The sequence below is a fragment of the Stegostoma tigrinum genome, chromosome 25, assembly GCF_030684315.1.
Source record: "Stegostoma tigrinum isolate sSteTig4 chromosome 25, sSteTig4.hap1, whole genome shotgun sequence".
Taxonomy (NCBI): Eukaryota; Metazoa; Chordata; class Chondrichthyes; order Orectolobiformes; family Stegostomatidae; genus Stegostoma; species Stegostoma tigrinum.
This window is the reverse complement of record NC_081378.1, coordinates 48,031,467-48,053,174: the sequence shown is the minus strand read 5'-3', so window position 1 is coordinate 48,053,174 and position 21,708 is coordinate 48,031,467. Positions and strand designations below refer to the sequence as shown.

Sequence of the window (21,708 nt, the reverse complement as noted above, 5' to 3'; positions counted from 1 at the left end):
TTTTTCAAATGCATTGTGAAGCCTGACGGAGAAACACCGGATTTTTGGACACCTGTTCCTCTAACCGCAGTAACCTGCATTTACGTAAGTTCTTTAACCTGGCAAGTACCTCAAGAAATAGCAGGAACTGTAGATGCTGGAGAATCTGAGACAAAAAGGTGCAGAGATGGACGAGCACAGCAGCTCTGATGCTGCTTGGCCTGCTGTGTTCGTCCAGCTCTGCACCTTGTCGTCCAAATTACCTCAAGACCCTTTATGGGGTGACAGATAAAACATAATAAGAGTGGACATTGAACCACAGTGTGAGATTTTGGGATCTGAGCGAAACATGAAGAGAGAGACTGAGTTTTCAGAAGCTGTTTAGAGATGGAGACTGTAATGATGTTGATGTGGAGTGGAGCAGGATGTTCCAGTTAACAGGGCTAAAGTGATTGGGAACATGCCTTCCTATAAATATAGTCATAGAGACATTGAGCTGTGCAGCATGGAAACAGAACCTTTGATCCTTGCCAACCAGATACCCTATATTAATCGATGTCCTTTGCCAGCATTTGGCCCATATCCCTTGAAACTCCATGTTTCTCATGTGACTCCAAACAGAAATGTTGATTGACTCTTAACTGGTAGAAATAGGCAATAGGTAATGGTGTAGCCAGCATTGATTATAATCCTTGTACAAATGAAAAAGCTGTCATAAATGTTGTGTCTTTAAACAAAATACATATTCCTTATGGTATTTTGCTCCTGTATGGGAACATTTATCTACAGTTCTACTGACTCATTCTTTGGACCCTAACATCCACATTAAATGAAGTTTCACTGCATATCATTGTTCCTTCACTGATGTTGTATCAACACCCTGAGTCTCATTGCCAATAGCGCTGTGGGCGAATCTCCACCATATAGGCTGCAGTGGTTCAAGAAGGCAGTTCACTCCTGCTTTCCCAAGGGCAATTAGGAAGGGCAATAAACGCTACTCCAGTCAGCCACACATTCCCAAGTAAAGAATTAAAAAAGGGCCCAGTATTGCTTAAAAAAGATACATTTTGAAAGCTTTTGGTCTGGCACTCATCAGGACAGATTGCAAGAAAACCAATCTAAGGAGAAAACCAATATTTATACTGCATAAGAATATAAGGATAGAATGAACATTGACACAAAAAATGAATTTGCTGGAAGAGTTCAGCAGGCCTGGTAGCATCTGTGAAGAGAAATTAAAATTAATGTTTCGGGTCGATTGAGAACTGAGGAAGGGTGACGACCTGAAACGTTAACTCTGATTTCTTTCCACGGATGCTGCCAGACCTGCTGAGATTTTCCAGCAATTTCTCCTTTTGTTTCTGATTTATAGCATCCGCAGTTCTTTTGGTTTTTATTTAGAATAAACGTTGGTTATTTGTTGAAATTGACACTCTTGCAAATTGTCCTGATGAGTGTAGGAGGAAAATGTTTGGGGGAAAATGTGACTTTTTCCCCAGCAAAATGATAATACAGTATTAGTTTGAAAAATAAGTTATTTGAAACAAGAACAACGCAAACACTCGCACTCCCCCCGAAATGATAAATAGTTAATACAAAGTCTTTCCTTGCCATGCATGGTCATGTAGCCCTCTCAAGTGGCTTGGCCAAGCTCTATCCTCTCGGGGTCGGGGCTATTTCGAGGGGGTAAAAATAAAACAGGAGAGACAGAATTGTTTTCTGTTTCTTTTTGCAACAACAGATGGTAATTCTGTTTCGGAAAAGCAACATGCCTGCGTTTGTCTCTCTCCCAATCAATCACTTGCTGTTCAAAACGTTATGTCGGTGCGGTACACATTTTGGGAACACAGCGTGCAGCGGCGATACTGGTGGCGCAATTTTAACAAAGAGGTCTAATTCTGCGCTGTGAGGAAATGCCTACGGGGCTGGCTTCGCTGACGTGGAAGAAGAGTTGCAGTTTGCTGGCTGATGCAATGAACGGGAGGTTGGATCAACCTTATTCACATAAAAGGCAAACAGAGCTCCTGGAAAGGACGGACAGAAGCCGGTGTGTGTGGGAGGCTCTGTTTCTTTGTGATCTGCAGGAGAGTGAGTGCCGCCGCAGCTGGGACACCGCATTTACCTCACCGCAGCCAGCAGCAACATACAATTGCATTGTCACCTCTTCCACACTCGGAGAGAAGCGGGATTGACAGATGAAGGTAACGGCGGAGAACATTTATTGCACACATCTGGTGGAAAGCATTTTATGCTGCCGGACCTGGCTGAAGCTTTTACAGCATTTTCTGGTTTTGTGCAGCAGTTCTTTCGGTTTCTTATTTGGCCCTTAATTCTCTGCCACTTCCAGTCATGCCCGTCTTAATGCTGACCGCGTGCTTGTTTTATTTACAAAACGCCGAGAGATGGGGGTAACACGCATTGCCGTGTGAAGGATTTCTCGCCTTGCAAGAGATTAATATGATTGTTGTGAAATCATTTGTTCAGGGGGCGCACGGGTTTAGATTTTCAGTCGTGAAATCCTGCATTTATCCCCAGGCAAGAAGCAAAGATTTGCATCTTTCAACCCGAGTTGATGCCGGCCCAGTTACAAAGTTACAATATTGTTTAACATTCGGGCCCCCTCCCCCACAGCCCCTTTGCTGTACACTATGCATTGCGTTCCTAACCTCTGAAGGACACAGGCTTGTGACATCTGCCAATTGTGACAACCTGCGTGCTGCTGTGTCTCGTTCCTCTTCCCCCCACCCCCCTTCAACTCAACCCCTGCTGAAAATGTATTTAAAAATCAATGTGTTCTGCACAGTCTGTTTGGGAACCTTTCGCCCAGATTCGTTTTTGCTTGGTTCAGTGGGGGGATGGAAGGTGTTCCTTTCTAGGGCAGCGTTTACTGCCCATCCCTAATTGCCCCGGAGGGCAGTTAAGAGTCAGCCACATGGCTGAGGGTCTGGAGTCTCATTTGGCCAGGACAGGTAAGGATAGCAGATTCCTTCCCTAAAGGACACAAGTGAACCAGATGGGCTTTTGTGCTCCTAAGATGCTGCTTGGCCTGCTGCGTTCATCCAGCTCCACACTTTGTTACAGTGATAATGGGAACAGCAGATGCTGGAGAATCCAAGATAATAAAATGTGAGATAATAAAATGTGAGGCTGGATGAACACAGCAGGCCAAGCAGCATCTCAGGAGCACAAAAGCTGACGTTTCGGGCCTAGACCCTTCATCAGAGAGGGGGATGGGGAGACTGAACTGGAATAAATAGGGAGAGAGGGGGAGGCGGACCGAAGATGGAGAGTAAAGAAGATAGGTGGAGAGAGTGTAGGTGGGGAGGTAGGGAGGGGATAGGTCAGTCCAGGGAAGACGGACAGGTCAAGGAGGCGGGATGAGGTTAGTAGGTAGCTGGGGGTGCGGCTTGGGGTGGGAGGAAGGGATGGGTGAGAGGAAGAACCGGTTAGGGAGGCAGAGACAGGTTGGACTGGTTTTGGGATGCAGTGGGTGGGGGGGAAGAGCTGGGCTGGTTGTGTGGTGCAGTGGGGGGAGGGGATGCACTGGGCTGGTTTAGGGATGCAGTAGGGGAAGGGGAGATTTTGAAACTGGTGAAGTCCACATTGATACCATATGGCTGCAGGGTTCCCAGGCGGAATATGAGTTGCTGTTCCTGCAACCTTCGGGTGGCATCATTGTGGCAGTGCAGGAGGCCCATGATGGACATGTCATCAAGAGAATGGGAGGGGGAGTGGAAATGGTTTGCGACTGGGAGGTGTAGTTGTTTGTTGCGAACTGAGCGGAGGTGTTCTGCAAAGCGGTCCCCAAGCCTCCGCTTGGTTTCCCCAATGTAGAGGAAGCCGCACCGGGTACAGTGGATGCAGTATACCACATTGGCAGATGTGCAGGTGAACCTCTGCTTAATGTGGAATGTCATCTTGGGGCCTGGGATGGGGGTGAGGGAGGAGGTGTGGGGACAAGTGTAGCATTTCCTGCGGTTGCAGGGGAAGGTGCCAGGTGTGGTGGGGTTGGAGGGCAGTGTGGAGCGAACAAGGGAGTCACGGAGAGAGTGGTCTCTCCGGAAAGCAGACAGGGGAGGGGATGGAAAAATGTCTTGGGTGGTGGGGTCGGATTGTAAATGGCGGAAGTGTCGGAGGATAATGCGTTGTATTCGGAGGTTGGTAGGGTGGTGTGTGAGAACGAGGGGGATCCTCTTGGGGCGGTTGTGGCGGGGGCGGGGTGTGAGGGATGTGTCGCGGGAAATGCGGAAGACGCGGTCAAGGGCGTTCTCGATCACTGTGGGGGGAAAGTTGCGGTCCTTAAAGAACTTGGACATCTGGGATGTGCGGGAGTGGAATGTCTTATCGTGGGAGCAGATGCGGCGTAGGCGGAGGAATTGGGAATAGAGGATGGAATTTTTGCAGGAGGGTGGGTGGGAGGAGGTGTATTCTAGGTAGCTGTGGGAGTCGGTGGGCTTGAAATGGACATCAATTACAAGCTGGTTGCCTGAGATGGAGACTGAGAGGTCCAGGAAGGTGAGGGATGTGCTGGAGATGGCCCAGGTGAACTGAAGGTTGGGGTGGAAGGTGTTGGTGAAGTGGATGAACTGTTCGAGCTCCTCTGGGGAGCAAGAGGCGGCGCCGATACAGTCATCAATGTACCGGAGGAAGAGGTGGGATTTGGGGCCTGTGTAGGTGCGGAAGAGGGTCTGTTCCACGTAACCTACAAAGAGGCAGGCATAGCTGGGGCCCATGCGGGTGCCCATGGCCACCCCCTTAGTCTGTAGGATGTGGGAGGAGTCAAAAGAGAAGTTGTTGAGTGTGAGGACGAGTTCAGCTAGGCGGATGAGAGTGTCGGTGGAGGGGGCCTGGTCGGGCCTGCGGGACAGGAAGAAGCGGAGGGCCTTGAGGCCATCTCCATGCGGAATGCAGGTGTACAGGGACTGGACGTCCATGGTGAATATGAGGTGTTGGGGGCCAGGGAATTGGAAATCCTGGAGGAGGTGGAGGGCGTGGGTGGTGTCACGGACGTAGGTGGGGAGTTCCTGGACCAAAGGGGAGAAAATGGAGTCCAGATAGGTGGAGATGAGTTCGGTGGGGCAGGAGCAGGCTGAGACGATGGGTCGGCCAGGGCAGGCACGTTTATGGATTTTGGGAAGGAGATAGAAACGGGCCGTGCGGGGTTGGGGAACAATGACATTCCACATTAAGCAGAGGTTCACCTGCACATCTGCCAATGTGGTATACTGCATCCACTGTACCCGGTGCGGCTCCCTCTACATTGGGGAAACCAAGCGGAGGCTTGGGGACCGCTTTGCAGAACACCTCCGCTCAGTTCGCAACAAACAACTACACCTCCCAGTCGCAAACCATTTCCACTCCCCCTCCCATTCTCTTGATGACATGTCCATCATGGGCCTCCTGCACTGCCACAATGATGCCACCCGAAGGTTGCAGGAACAGCAACTCATATTCCGCCTGGGAACCCTGCAGCCATATGGTATCAATGTGGACTTCACCAGTTTCAAAATCTCCCCTTCCCCTACTGCATCCCTAAACCAGCCCAGCTCTTCCCCCCCACCCACTGCATCCCAAAACCAGTCCAACCTGTCTCTGCCTCCCTAACCGGTTCTTCCTCTCACCCATCCCTTCCTCCCACCCCAAGCCGCACCCCCAGCTACCTACTAACCTCATCCCGCCTCCTTGACCTGTCCGTCTTCCCTGGACTGACCTATCCCCTCCCTACCTCCCCACCTACACTCTCTCCACCTATCTTCTTTACTCTCCATCTTCGGTCCGCCTCCCTTTCTCTCCCTATTTATTCCAGTTCCCTCTCCCCATCCCCCTCTCTTATGAAGGGTCTAGGCCCGAAACGTCAGCTTTTGTGCTCCTGAGATGCTGCTTGGCCTGCTGTGTTCATCCAGCCTCACATTTTATTATCTTGGAATTCTCCAGCATCTGCAGTTCCCATTATCTCTAATAAAATGTGAGGCTGGATGAACACAGCAGGCCCAGCAGCATCTCAGGAGCACAAAAACTGATGTTTCCGGCCTAGACCCTTCATCAGAGAGGGGGAATGGGGTGAGTGTTCTGGAATAAATAGGGAGAGTGGGGGAGGCGGACCGAAGATGGAGAGAAAAGAAGATAGGTGGAGAGGAGAGTACAGGTGGGGAGGTAGGGACGGGATAGGTCAGTCCAGGGAAGACGGACAGGTCAAGGAGGTGGGATGAGGTCAGTAGGTAGGAGATGGAGGTGCGGCTTGGGGTGGGAGGAAGGGATGGGTGAGAGGAAGAACAGGTTAGGGAGGCAGAGACAGTTTGGACTGGTTTTGGGATGCAGTGGATGGAGGGGAAGAGCTGGGCTGGTTGTGTGGTGCAGTGGGGGGAGGGGACGAACTGGGTTACCTTGGGTTTTTACATCAGTCGTTTTATGGTCATCATGAGACAGTTCTACCATGGCAGGACTCAACCCGAGTTACCCCAGTATATCACGTGGGTCTCTGGATTAACGGTCCAGTATCATACCACCAAGCCAATTTCCCCTTATGGCTCACATTTCCCTGAGAAATCATGGCATGGTTAACACCTTATTTTTGTCATTTTTGTATTGCTGGAGCACTGGACAAGTGAACGAGTGTTTGGCTGAAGTCTTAGGATAAATGGATTGTATTTATAGAACCTCTTGCATGACCACTGGGAATACATAGATATCTAAAGGACTTGACACGGTACATGTGCAAATGTTGCTTCCTTTTGTGGGGAGCGTCTAGGACCATAGGGCGTCATCTTAGAATGAGGGGAGGTACATTTAAGACAGAGGTGAGGGGGGAATTCTTCTCAGAGGGTAATGAATCTGTGGAATTCTTTGCCGCAGAGGGCTGAGTCATTTTGCATAGTCAGGGCTGAGAGAGACAGTAGTAAGGGAATCGAGGGGTACAGGGCAAAGGCAGAAAAGTGGATTTCAGGATGATCAGATCAGCTTTGATCTCATTGAATGGTGGAGCAGGCTCAATGGACTGAATGGCCTACTTCTGCTCTGGCTTCTTAAGGATTTGTTGACTGTTGTTCCTCTGTTACCCATAAAGAATGACAGTGACAAGGACACCTTTGTGGGTGCAATTTCATCAACCTTCCAGTTATTTATCGAGTATGGCCGTGAGCTGTTGTGATGTTCTGCTGCCTGTCAGTGACAGAGACTGTGGACTTTTTCCTGTATAAGAGTTGGCAAAGTTGATACGGTACAATGGGATTTTTGAGGTCAGTTCTGTGCCGCTGGGTTGTCAATAGTTGTACCTTGTGTTGCCACTTGGTAAATGACAGTTTGTGGTACTTTGCTCTGAGCTATATGTAGCAATCTATCAGCCTTGCTTTGAGCAGCATCTTTCACAGTTAAAAGGTTGGAAAACAAAACCCAAAGCACTTCCTGTTCTCTTTTTCTGCCCTCAATAACTTGGTTCCCTTCAGAAGGAAGAGAGTTGAGAATCTAAAATCTGTGGCGAATGTACTGAAAGGCGGAACTCCCATTTCCATGTGTCCATCGAGATGTTCCAAAGTGCATTTTTTAACCAATAAAAGTTCTTCACTATCTCAAAGGAGGTAAACAGCAATGATCGATTAGGTTTTACTGATGTTGGTTGAGAGATGAATGTTAGCACATTTAAGATGTTCCCGAGAAGAGACAAAATATCTTTCACAATTACCATGCCCCTGTTTTAATACTGTTTCAGAATCTCGCACATCCACCCGAACCAAAGCCTCATTTTTATGTCTGCGTGGCTGTACCTTTGACATTGCGGTCCTCAATCATCAGTCTATGCGATATGCTTGTAATTCTGAAAGTGCTCCTTGCCACCTTGGAGGCAAGACTGGTGGTACTGAGCCAAGGTTCACACTTAACTACAAAAAACGCTGCCAATAATTGATCTCCAGATGGTGTTAGGAGCTACCCACAGTGACCAACGAAGAGAACATGACCATGCGATGTAGGAGCAGACCATTCAGCCCATCGAGCCTGCTGTGCCATTCATCCACCTTAGCTGACAATCCTCAATTCCCATTTACCTGTCTTTTTCCCATAACCCTCAATTCCAATAGGAGCAATAGTTCTGAATTGACGGGCCAGGCTAAACACACTGGAGCTTTTTTTTTTGTTTTTTTATTTTTTCACTGATGTTTTATTGCCCAGAGGGCGGTTAATAGGCAGGCATTTTGCTGTGGGCCTGGAGTCACACGTATGCCCAACCAAGCAAGCATGACAGATTTCCTCCCCTAAATGATATTAGTGAAGCAAATACGTTTTTTTACAACCATTGATAATAATTGCCCTGGTCATCATCATTGAGACTAATTCCAGATTTTACTATATCAAACTTAAACTTAACCAGTTAACCTGGGATTTGAACCTGCGTCTCTGGAATATTAGCCCAGGCCTCTGTATTACTAGTTTATTGGTATTACTCCTACAGCACCATCTCCCCGCAGCCAACAAGATTGCCTTGCAACAGAGCCCAGGTCGTGCCTGAATATTACCATGATAAACCAGCAAACATGCATTTAAATGTTTTCCTGTTGCCAAGAATGTCCCAGTCTGCATTAATTTGGGAGTTGTCCATTTTAAAATTCACCTGCTGTTTCCTTTGAATCACTTCATTTATTGACTTAGTCATAAAATGTTTTCCTCATTATCCCCATAAATATTCTAATGTCATCTGCAGCCCTTATACTAAAGGTGTCAAGAAAGTGAAGTACTTATGTCTTCCACTCATCAGAACTGGAAAGCAAGAAAGAGACTTGAAAAATTTTTCACCGATTTATTCAGCACGAGAAGAGGGTGCTGGAGTTATTTTTTGGGTCATCTTTGACTTGGAGGCTCAGTAAGAACAGTTAACTGTCAATCTTCGATCTTAGTCCACGAATTTGGGATACCATTTTTCGAATCGCTTTCTTGCAATCAGTGTAAGACAGAAAGCTTTGATTTCTTGTTTCCTTTTGGACATTGTTTAAGTTTTGTACTGTCAAGCATTGATTTTATTGCATTGGTGAAATGATGAGGAAATCAGTTAATGCCAGTAAGGACAGTAGTAAGATGCAATTTATGTGGCAACAACGGAAAATTGTAGAAACTATTACTTAACATTTGACATGACTCATTTGTAAAACCTGGCAGTTCGTGTAACAGCTCATGATGATGAAAGGCATTTTCAATTCACAGAAAGAACATAGGAAATTTTAAAACTGAATGCAACACTGAACTTGTGCACTGAAAAGGAAACTAATTTTTTATAGAACATTTGAAGGAATTTCACAAAGCTCTAGCAGGGAGTGTGTAACACCAGTTACATGGAAAGCTTCATTGTACGTATTTGACAAATTACACTCATCAACTGGCTGCTTGTAAAACAATGCAAAAAACTAAAGCCACTCGTTGCATGTTTGTCCTTCAACCCTGTGCCATTCAGTCCCTTAAATATATATCCAATTTTATAGAATCTGCTCCACAATTTTATTAGCACGGGCAATTGTCTTCCAGCTGTTGCCCCTGATAAATGGCTGTGATTGGTGTTGTGGTATGCCTCACAGTTAGCATGTCTGTGTACCTTTAAGTGACATGCTTGTGACATCATCACTGAATCACAGCATGTGACCTGGAGTCATAAAGAAGTGAGACTCCTTCTTACCTCAGATCACTTGAAGCATGAAACTCTACTGGAATCTTATTGCTCTTAATCTCTCAACTCACTAGCATAAATTATCCCAGGCACTTATGTGCCTGACGAATGTATTGTTGTATATAATAGTTAGTTGTGATATATATGCCTATTGGTTCTTCAACACGATGACATCCATGACCCGTTTCTTATCTTATGAGAGATTACATAAGCATCACTGTATTGGATAAAACAGCCTGTTGGAGGCAAACCCAAACCAGTGGGAAAAATGTGTATGTTTTAGAACATGGAACACCATTTAAAATCTTGGCTGGTTTTGAGATTTCTTCAATCCTGCAGCTTCATGGTCAATACAGCTTTCTGGTCTCCTGGTGCATGGGTCATGTAGAAACAGGACAGAACACTGCAGCATTTTTCTGTAATTGAATTTTAGTCATTGGATAACCAGGGTCATGTGCATTTGTGTGCTTAACACAATTTTTTTGTAGACGGATATACTTTCCAGTGCTTTCTGCTCTTGAGCTCTGACCAGCATCTGAGAGCAAAATCTTTCCTTATTGTGGGTGCACTCATTTAGGTTCCCATCAGCAATGAGTTTAGTAAATGGGACAAAGGAAAACAAAAGTTGATTCACAACTTGCATCTAATGATGTTGGTCTGATTCACATAGTAACATTGTGGGGTCATGATGGTGCTGGACCAGCTACCCTGAGGTGGAGCGTAGGTTTTCACTTGTTGATTAATTGGCAGAGTTGATTCCTCCCAAGAACAATGCTATGCTCAGTTGAGCCTTAGGACGATTGTACTGGCCTTGCCGGGGTGGGGGGTGGGGGGAGGTGGGGTTAGATCTCAGTCACTGGAATCAGTCTAGTGCTAAATTATGAGGATAGAATTGCGGAGACTATGCATGTATTCCCTTGAGTTTAGAAAATGATGGACTGCTCTAATTGAGGTGTTTAACACTATGAAAGGGTTTGATAGGGCAGATAAAGTGAAGCTGTTTCCTCTGATCTCGGAGTTCGGAACAGGGGAAAGACAACATTAAAGTTGGAGCCAGGCCATTTGGGAACACTGAGAAGGGGATATCTGGAAGTTCTTCCACCAAAAAGTTAAATCAGTTGAAAATTTCAAAACTGAGGCTGCTAGGCTTTCTTTTTCTGGATAGGGCAATGTGAGGATATTAAAGGAACCAAGGCAGGTAAATGAGGTTGAGATGTAGATTAGCCTTAACTATTTAATTAGTGGAGCAGATGGTAGAGGTTTAATGGCTCCATGTTCCGTTATGGAACCTGGACGATTTCAATCCAGTTTGTAATCAGTGAAAATGGGAATTATAAGACCATAAGACATAGGAGGAGAAGTAGACCATTCAGCCCATCAGGGTCTGCTCATGAGATCCTGGCTGATCTGATCACCCATAAGTCCACTCTTCTGCCATTTCCCCATAGAAAATTCCTTCTGATTAAAAATCTTCCTTCCTGAGACTTGAAAATACTTAATCAGCCAATCTCTACAAACCGCTGTGGCAAAGAATTCCACAAATTCATATCCCTTGAGAGAATAAATACTATCTGTTGTCTTTCTTAAATGGGTGACCCCTGACTCTAAAAAGACGCTGTCTGGTCCTGGGCTTGCCCACAAGGGAAAATAACTCCTCCGCATCTACCCTGGCAACTACCCTCAGAATCTTACATGTTGAAATAAGGTAGCTGTTCTTTTTCTAAATTCCAATGAGTACAGGCCCAGTCAACTCAACCTTTCCCCATAAGACAATCATTCGGTACCTGGGATCAGCTTGGTGAACCTTTGCTGGACTGCCTTCAATTCCAGTATATCTGTCCTTAGCTAAAGGAACCAAACCTGTTTCCAGTATTTCACTTATGGTAAGAAACCAAATAGGATGGGGTTATTTTCCCTGGAGTTGTGGAGGCTGAGGGGTGACAAGTTTACAAAATCATGAGGGGTACAGATAGGGTGAATTACCAAGGTCTTTTTCCCGGCGTAGCGGAGTCTAGAACTGGAGGGCATGGGATTAAGGTGAGGGGAAAGATTTAAAAGAGACTTAAAAGGCAACATGTTCACACAGAGAGTGGTGCTTGTACGGAATGAGCTACCAGAGGAGGTGGTCGATACTGGTACAATTATAACGCTTAAAAGACACCTGGATGGGGACATGAATAGGAAGGGTTTAGAGGGATGTGGGTCAAATGCTGGCAAATGGGAGTAGATTATTTTCGGATATCTGGTCAGCATGGACAAGTTGGACCGAAGGGTCTGTTTTCGTTCTGTACATCTATGACTCTATGGCTGTAGCTGGTGCTTTGTGTAGCTTAAATGTGACCTTCCTATTTTTAAACTCCACTCCCTTTGAAATAAAGGCCAACATTCCATTTGCCTTCCCTCTTACACACTGAACATGTGTGGTAGCTTTTTATAATTATACACAAGGATTCCCAAAACCCATTGTGCTCTATATCTCTACTTTTGAATACATCATAACCAAGCTCTGATGCTCCATTACAATACTGAGGTGTTGCAGGTGCCAGAGATATTGAACCAAATAAAGTCACATTTGTTAATGTTGGTGGAAATCAAAAGCAGTAGTTACAAAGACCAGAATTGGATGAGCACAGATATGTTAGAAGGTTTTCGGGCTTTGAGATCCCTATAAAGACAGGGAAGACAGAAATCATGGAGGAACTTGCAAATAAAAAGGGTGTAGTGATTGTTTGGCCAAATGACATTGCCTACGTGGATCTCATAAATATGAGTTCCCTAATTCAGATTGTTAACCTGTTCCAATCAGGGAGTCCTGGCTGACAGATATAAACAGGAGTCTCCAGGATTCCCCTCGCTCTAGGAACTGGCTGTGGCCAACTGGTCAGAGTCCATGTACTGTGCACACACATATAAAGGGTAACTTGGTGATGGGATACCGTGGAGTTATTTCAGAACGGAATTCAAAAAAAAACTTGGTATTGCTTGACTGGGAGCCATCGGGTCTAAAAGCATTAGGCTGAGATCTACAGGGTACCTATGTAAGCAGAGTATTGCATGAGCTGTAGCCTCTGGAAGGTAAAACATTAGACACTGACCAGGTGGGTATTTCTGTAGCCTATTCCAATGGCAGCAAATTGATGAGAGTCTCAGCAGGCAGTGAGTTGGAGCAACAGTGAAGTGAGGCATTGATATGGGCTGAAGCTCATGTTGACATTGCCAAAGACATTAATGTCCGATTCGGCTTCAGGCATTTGTAAAGGAGAGGGAGCACATCGATGCCTAAAGGGTGCAGTTTGTAGCAGGGACTGAAAACAATGGCTTTGACAGTCACCTTGTTTAACTGGAGGAAGTCTCTGCTCATCGAGTACCAGATATCGGGCAGGCAGCCTGATCATTTCAATGATGTGGTGGAGCTGGGAGAGGAGGTGGTGAGCTCAAGCTGCTTGTTGTCAGTGCACATATGAAAACTAACATTGCATTTTTTTGGAACGCGTCAGCATGGGGCACCATGTTGATGAGAAATAGGAGGGGGTTGAGGATCAATCGTTAGGGGACACCAGGAGGAGAAGAGAATTATTCTGCCTGAGTTAGATAGGTTGGGATGAAACCAGAAGTGGGGCAGTCTCACTCAGCTGGCCATTAGTGGAGAAACGTTTGAGGAGGATGGGATGGCGTGTTCAACTGTGTTGTAAAAACATAGAATATGGGAGCAGGAGTAGGCCATTCAGCCCTTCGAGCCTGCTCTTCAGAATATCCTTCTTGCTTTTACCCTGTCTAGTCCTATTAAAATTCTGTTGGTATGTGAGATCCCCTCATTTTACTAGGATGTAGCAAGTACCAGATGGATAAGTGGGGAAATGTTACCTCAGTCACAATGATATCAGATGCTATTTGTGACCCAGATATAAACAGATTCAGGAGAGCAGCAGGAATGGCAAGCTAGTTGGGAGGGGTCTGACATGAAATTCCAGGAAGGAGTGTCACCGATTTGGGAGGCAATAATTTGCTGAAGGGATTGGAAGGGAGAAGGAGTTTGGTTGCGAGGAGCTAGTTTGCAAGGAAGTTAGGTTTTTGTGAGGAGAGAGCTGGTGATGGCAGGATGGCTTTGTATCTGCAGCTAACATGCCTTCCTCCAATTGCATTTGGTGTTTACTCTATCATCTCTTTTGTAAAACATTTGTGTTTTTGTGGAATGAAAAACACAGAAAGCAATGCCAAAACAGAAGACATAATGATAATAATACAAATTCCAGAATCAGTCAAGAGAAATAAGATAACAGGAGTAGACCACACATCCCGTTTTACCCCCATTTCCCTTGTTTTTTTTTGTCTCCCAAAATATATCATTTGTGCCTTGAAGTTGCTCAATGACTGTGCTTCCACAATCCTCTGGGATATAGAATTCCAAAGAACCAACACCCTCTGAGTGAAGATGTGCTCTGTTGCCTCAGTCCTGATTGGTCTACCCCTGGGTCTGAGATCATGTGCCCCCGGTCTTAGACTCACTTACTAGTTATCCTGTCATTTGAACATGCGTGTGAACTTGTGTTTACGTGTGTATGCATGTTTTTGTATGTTTGTATTTTTCTCTAACTGTGTGCATGTATTCGTGCTTTTATGTGTATTTATAGCAATGCACGTGTGTGTGTCTGTGTGTGTGTGTGTGTGTGTATGTGTGCGCGTGATCCTTGAGCAACTGAAACCTCAAATTCCGAAGGGCTAACACATTCAGAGGGTGTAATGCAATACTACTGTTTGGAAGGTAGCAAATCAAGAAACAATGCCTTATAATGTTTGAAACAGAAAGCCTGCTCATTGTTGTGCCCAAGGAATCACTTCCATTCTTTCACTATTGATGACTGGAATTAATATCTTTGTTTCTAAGAAACTTTGCTATTCTGCCTTGTCCCTGTCTGCACTCGGCTGTGACGTAAATACTTACCCTTTTGTAATTCGAGAAGGACTTTGGAGCAGGGGATACTGCTGTACAAAGCGGAAAGCAGCTTCTCTTTGTAATGAATGCTCTCTCACTTATAGCGCACTCTGGCTGTCCAGCAATCTTTGTAAAGTGATTGAATCAGGGGGAAGGTGGGGATGGGGGAGGGCGCTCAGATGTGCAGGGCAGTGGCGTAACGGTTGATTTCAGCAAAGCCCAGTGATGCTCAGCACGTTGACCAGAGAAAACACGTTGCCCCCTCACTTCACCACCGTTCCCAACAAGAACCCAACTGAGCCCCTCCAAATATTGTGTTACACTAGGATGGGCTGAGGCAGGAGAGTGTTCTTTGTGATGAATAAATGCATAGCCTCTAGATGTAAAGACAGCCGGAGCAAACCTCCAAGGTCAGTGCATTGTTCTACTAACTGATACATTTAGAGGTTTGATGTGTCTGCATTAATATTTAGGGTTCTGCCTCATTTCTTAGAATCCCTCCAGTGTGGAAGCTGGCTGTTTGGTTCTTGAGTCCACACCGACCCTCCAGAGAGCAATCCACACCCTACTCCCGGGGTCACCAGAGTCAAAACGTTAACTCTGGTTTTTTGCTTCACAGATGCTGCCAGACCTGCTGAGATCTTCCAGCAACTTTATTTTTGTTCCACACCCTACTCTACCTTGTAACCCTGCATTTCCCATGGCTAATCTGCCTAGCCTGCACGCCTCTGGACACTGTGGGCAATTTAGCATGACCAATCCACCCTAACCTGCACATGTTTGCACCGTGGGAGGAAACCAGACCACCTGGAGGAAACCCACGCAGATACTGGGAGAATGTGAGAACTCCACACAGACAGTCACCCGAGGGTGGAATCAAACCCGGGTGCTGTGAGGCAGCAGTGCTAACCACAGAGACGTCGTGCACCCCCTTTATTTATTCTGTCAACTGGAATTATTTCAATGCATTTCTATACAGGTACATTGTTAAATAACTCTCAAACTCTCCATAATTGCTATATTGGTCGGGTATTGGTTTACACTTGTCGTTGCAAAACGCCTATGGGTTCATGTATTTAAATCTCAAACTAAATGCTGGGTGTATGTTGCCTACTCCAAAGGTGCTTGTAGATTGATATTAACTGTCATGGCATGTGAGCTCCAGTATGCCATTCCAAATTCTTCAATAATTCCCAGTCAGGAGTTGTGGGTGTGGAGGGGAGTGTGGAACAACTTCTGGAGATTCATGCAATGGATTTCACAAGTGCAAATGCTGCAGAATTGTTTCCTTTCAAAGCCGAAATGCAATTCTTTCTTTGGTTGAAGCTCGACAAGGTTCTATACAGTTACCATGTTATCTTTCTTCCCCTTAGAGCGGCAAGAGTGGAATTGATGGGAGCTCCCAACAGTCTGTTACTAAGACATTTAAGGTATGTTCCTGAATTCAGATTAATGCCTGGACACTGCATGTATGTGACTCAGTGTTAGTGTGAAAGATACCTTAAAATGCATTTCACATGCTTTTGACATTGTGGAATAGGAGAATGTATGTGATATAAGAATCGTAGTGATAGTACGTGCTTACTAGGCGTAAAAATTAGGCCAAGCATTGGATAATTTTTTTTTGTATAGAACTAGTGTACAAGGGTTTGGGTCAAAAGCAGGCGAATGACATTAGCAATGATGTCTGTTTGAAGGGCAAGTACAGCCATGGTGGGTTGAATGGCCACCTGCTCTGCAGCAGTTCTGTCAAAAAAGCTATCTCATGGTGTAACTTTACCTCAATAGTATTCTCTATGCAGGATGTTGGGGATCTGCATTAGCATGCTTGCCTTCATTGCTCAGACCTTTCAATATAGGAGTAGGGATGTCATGTCGAGGTTGTATAGGACGTTGGTGAGGCTTCCTCTGGAGTACTGTGTGCAGTTTTGGTTGCCCTGTTATAGGAAGTATAGTAAAGTGGAGAGGGTTCAGAAAAGATTTACCATGTTGTTGCTGAACTGGAGGGTTTGAACTATAAGGAGAGGCTGGAAAGGCTGGGATTTCTTTCAGTAGAGCTTAGGACGTTGAGAGGTGCCAGAGAAATCATTTTATTTGAGGGCTCTTTTGAGATTTGTTGAGGTTTGCCAATTGTCTTCCAGTGGCTCCTTCTTCATCCTGATTAACTTCTTCATTAGATGAGATGCAGTCTTGTAATAATTTTGATGTGTGGAGTAACTGGGCACATAATCAGAATTAGAAAAACTGATCAACATTCTCAATTATTATTAATAGAAAACCCCCCATTAAACTTAAAGTTTAAAACTATAGCGCACAGGGAAAGCTTAAATTTCCTAGACACCACAGCATTTAAACTGAAACAAGATGACAGCTGTGAGTTAATTTTTTCAATAACTAACACATACTTCATAAAATGCAAGTTAATTTGCAGGGAATCTGTCCCTGATGTGACAACGTGTTTGCTTGGCTCCCAGCAAGCTTTGGTATTCTTTTGTTGGCTGGCTTCCCCTGGGTTCCCTCCCTCTCCTTTTTCGCCGTCATTCCCCCCTCACACCCGTGCCCTTTTCTAGTTGTCCACTAGTTCCCTTTGTTGACGCATTCTCAGTTCTGTCAGCCTTGTGTAGCCGACACACACACACACACACACACACACACACACACACACACACACACACACACACACACACACACACACACGTACACTTTCCCATGTGCACCCACACACTTCACGCTTTAATGCATTCTACACAAACACACAGCAGCAAAGCCAAACACATGTATGTACACAGACACACACACACAGATGCACACATGCGTACATGCACACACGCACCTGCTTGTGCACGCTAACACTCACACAATCAATACAGTACCCTCACCTCTTGGTCTTGCCCGGTGGAATTAACCCGACGTAATTTATAATTGAATGTTACAATTCTGACCAGTACTATGTGCTTCTGATTGCATCGAAAGGTGGTCCTGTGCAGTAGTAGAACTAGAGGTTACTGAAGACAAAAATCAGATTCCAGTTCAACATTGTTCAGTTTCAACAATTGCCCAAAAAACAGCCCATCTGTGAGATAGAGATAGTAAGAACTGCCAGTGCTGGAGTCAGAGATAAGTGTGGAGCTGGAGGAACACAGCAGGCAGGGCAGCATCAAGGCAGCAGGAAAGCCGGGCAGTGTGTGTGTCTGTGTGTAATGGGCAAGGCTGGTTGTGGAGGGTGTCAGCGAAACAGGGCTGAGAGAACGGAGAATTTCTGAAGAAGAGTACCGACCCGAAACATCTGCTTTCTTGCTCCTCCGATGCTGCCTGGCAGTGTTCCTCCAGCTCCACATTGTGTTATCTCTTCATGATAATAAAATGTGAGGCTGGATGAACACAGCAGGCCAAGCAGCATCTCAGGAGCACAAAAGCTTTTGTGCTCCTGAGATGCTGCTTGGCCTGCTGTGTTCATCCAGCCTCACATTTTATTATCTTGGAATCTCCAGCATCTGCAGTTCCCATTATCTCTGGTGTTATCTCTTCTGTGAGTTACTCTCTCTATGTCAGGGAGATAAGTAAAGTGTTTTGTTTTACTGCCTACATGACTTGTGTTGCGATGAGAAATACGAAACATTTGATTCAAAATTCAAATAATCTGTTGTGAAAGTTGAACTCAGTGCTAAAAATGAGGTTTTGTCACTGAGCTTAATGTGCTCTTTGAAGCTTACAGAACAGCAAATTCGGAAGGATGTACAATTTATAGGTACTTTCAAAATGATGAATAAAGACAAGCCTTCTGGTGAAACTATATTTGTCCTCGAGCATGTATTCCCAGAAATTTGAAATTAAAGTAAAACACTATCCCTATAGTATGGCAGCAGACTATTAGGGCCATTGAAGACACATGGACCCTCTGAAGAGCGTCTCACCCAGACTCAACCCACTCCTGTAACCCTGCATTCCTTGTGGCTAATACACCTAGCCTGCATACCCCTAGACCCTATGGGCAATTTAGCACGGCCAATCCACCTAGCCTGCTCATCTTTCAACTGTGGGAGGACACCCACACAGACACAGGGAGAATGTGCAAACTCCACACAGACTGTTGCCCGAGGGTGGAATTGGACCCTGGTGTTGTGAAGCAGCAGTGATAACCACTGAGCCACCGTGCCACTCCTTAGGGAGGCTGATATTTCATTACGCGTATGACTATTGCCCTAATCTTCCCAAGTGGTGAATATCATGATATGGGTAGTGCTGTTAAAAGAGCCTTGATGTGGTGCATCTTGCAGATGGCACACACTTCTGCTACTGGGAGACATCAACATTAAGCCTCATGGCATCAGGTTAGATACAAACAAGGAAACATTCTCTGTCACAGCTGGATATGTTCATGACAGTATGGTTGGACTGATCACCGCACAGTCCGTGTAAAGGTGATGTCCTGTCTTCCCATTGAGGATACCTTCCATTGCATTGTATGGTGCAACACCATGCTAAATGGGATAGATCTTGTGCAGGTCCAACACCCCAGGATCCTTCATTAGATCCTCCAAAATGCATCACCTTGCGTTTGTTCGGATTAAACTCTATTTGACATTTCTCTACTCAAGTCTCCAGCCTATCTATACCCTGCTGTATCCTCTGGTAGTCCTCCTCACTGTTGGCTGCTCCCCCAGTCTTTGTGTCATCATCAAAATTACTAATTTGACCACCTCCATTGTCCTCCAAATCATTCGCGTGTGGTACAAACAATGGGGATCCCCACACCGATCCCTGTGGAACACTACTGGTCATAGTTCACCAGTCAGATAAAACAGCCTTCCTCTGCTACTCTCTATCTTCTTTGATTAAGCCAGTTCTGCTTCCATCTTACCAACTTACCATGGATCCCGTGTCCCATCTCCCATGAGGGACATTGTCAAAGGCCTTGCTAAAGTCCATATAGACAACTTCTGTCGGCCTGCCCTCACTAATTGCCTGTCACTGCTTCCAAAAACTCAATCAAGTTTGTGAGACACGACCTTTCCAGCACAAAGCTATGTTGCCTATTGATAGTAAGTCTGTTCCTCTTCCGAAGAATCATCTTCAGCAATTTTCCTACCACTGATGTAAGGCTCACTGGTCTGTCATTTCCTGGATTATCCCTGCTCTCCTTCTTAAACAAAGGAACAACATTGGTTATTTGCCAGTCGTTTTGGACCCCTCCTGTACTAAAGAGGAAAGAGAAAAGAAAGATTTCGTACAAGGATCCATTTTGTACAATTTCCTCCCCTGCCTCCCTCAGCATTCCGGTATAGACCCCATCAGGTCCTAGAGACTTGTCTACCTTCATGCTTTTCAAAAGACAGGACATGGTTTTGTGTCCTACAAACTTGATTGACTTTTTCGAGGAAGTTACAAAAAGACTGAGGGCAGAGCAGTTGAAATTGTTACTTGGACTTTAGTAAAGCCTTTGACAAGGTCCTGCATGGTGGACTGATGAGAAAGGTTAGATCACATGGCATTCAGGGTGAGCTTGCCATTTGGATACAGATGGTAGGATACAGAGGGTGGTGGTGGAGGGTTGATTTTTGGACTGGAGGCATGTGACCAGTGGTGTTCCGCAGGGATCTGTGCTGGGTCCACTTTTGTCATTTATGAATATAAGAGGCACGGTTAGTAAGTTCGCAGATGACACCAAAACTCGTGGTATGGTTGACAATGAAGAAGGTTATCTAAGATTACAAAGAGGTCTTGCTCAATTGGATCAATGAGGTGATGAGTGCGGATGGAATTAAATTTTGATAAATGCCAGGTATTGCATTTTGGTAGTACAAACAAGGGCAGGACTGATACAATTAATGGTAGGGCCCTGGGTAATGTTGTAAAACAGAGAGACTGAGGGGTTCAGGCACATAATTCTTTGAAATTTGCATCATAGGTAGACAGGGTGATTAGGAAGCCATTTAGCACGCTTGCCTCCAATGCTCAGAACTTTGAGTATAGGAGTTGGGACATCACGTTGATGACGTTATTGAGGCCTCTTCTGGAATACTTTGTGTTGTCCTCATCACCCTGTTATAGGAAGGAAATGATTAAAGTGGAGCAAATCAGAAAAGGATGTTGCTGGGAATGGAGGGTTTGAGATATAAAAGTAGACTGTAAAGACTAGGAGTTTTTTTCCACTGGAGCATAGGATGCCAAGGGGTGACCTTATAGGGGTTTATAAAATCATGAAGAGCATAGTTAGGGTGAATGACAAGTGTATTTTTGATAGGTTGGGGGAATTCAAAACTCGAGAGTATATTTTTAAGGTGAGAGAAAGATTTAAAAAGACCAGGAGGGTCTTTTTTTTCACACAGAGAGCGTGGTTCCTGGGTGGAATGAACTGCCAGAGAAAATGGTGGATATGGGTACAGTTACAATGTTTAAAAGATATTGGGATATATTTTTGGAGGAATATGGGCCGAGCGCAGGCAGGTGGGTTTAGTTTAGTTTGGGAAGATGGTTGACATGGACGGCTAGCACTAAAGGGTCTGTTTCTGTGCTGTATGAGCCTATGACCTATTTTTATATATCGACATGCTCTAGAATATCAACATACCCCTCCTGAGACTCCCCACCCACAATGTCCTTCTCCTTTGTGAGTACCAATGAAAATTACTCAATAAAGACCTCACCAATGTCCAACAGTTCCACACATAAGTTCCCTCCTTTGTCCTCGAGCAGGCCTACCCTTTCCTAGCTACCATCTTGTTCCTTATATATGTATAAAACACTTTAGGATTTTCCCTCATCCCTTTTTGTCAAAGATTCTTTTAGCCCTCCTAAATTATGGTTTGAGTTGTTTTCTGCTACCTTTGTGTACTTCGTTGGCTGTGTCTATCTTCAGTTTCCTAGTCCTTACATAGGTCTCCCTTTTCCTTTTTGACTAGGCTCTGAATTTCTCTTGTCACCCAAGGTTCCTGAACATTGCCATCCTTATCCTTCACTTTCACAGGAACGTGCTGGTCCTGAACTTTTATCTATTGGCCTTTAGAAGATCCCCACATACCAGATGTGGATTCATCCTCAAACAACCACCTCCAATCTACATTCCTCAGTTCCTGCCCAATATTATGGTAGTTAGCCCTCCCCCAGTCTAGTACTTTCACCCGAGGACCACTCATATCCTTATCCATAA

At 45.2% G+C, this 21,708-nt stretch overlaps 1 protein-coding gene across 4 annotated transcripts in view; it reads left to right on the top strand.

The window, feature by feature from the left end:
• bcat1 (branched chain amino-acid transaminase 1, cytosolic) overlaps window positions 1–21,708 on the top strand; it is a 119,255-nt gene that overhangs the window by 44,022 nt on the left and 53,525 nt on the right. For 2 of the 4 annotated variants that reach the window (XM_048554586.2, XM_059654703.1), the window contains exon 2: window positions 15,932–15,988. Coding sequence is in view for 3 of the 4 variants with exons in the window: in XM_059654703.1 (XP_059510686.1) it covers window positions 15,932–15,988 (57 nt within the window). In the remaining variant the exon portion in view is untranslated. Of the gene's footprint in view, window positions 1–1,710; window positions 2,181–15,931; window positions 15,989–21,708 lie in introns of those variants that run through there. The other 2 variants (XM_048554587.2, XM_048554585.2) reach the window with 2 other exon arrangements.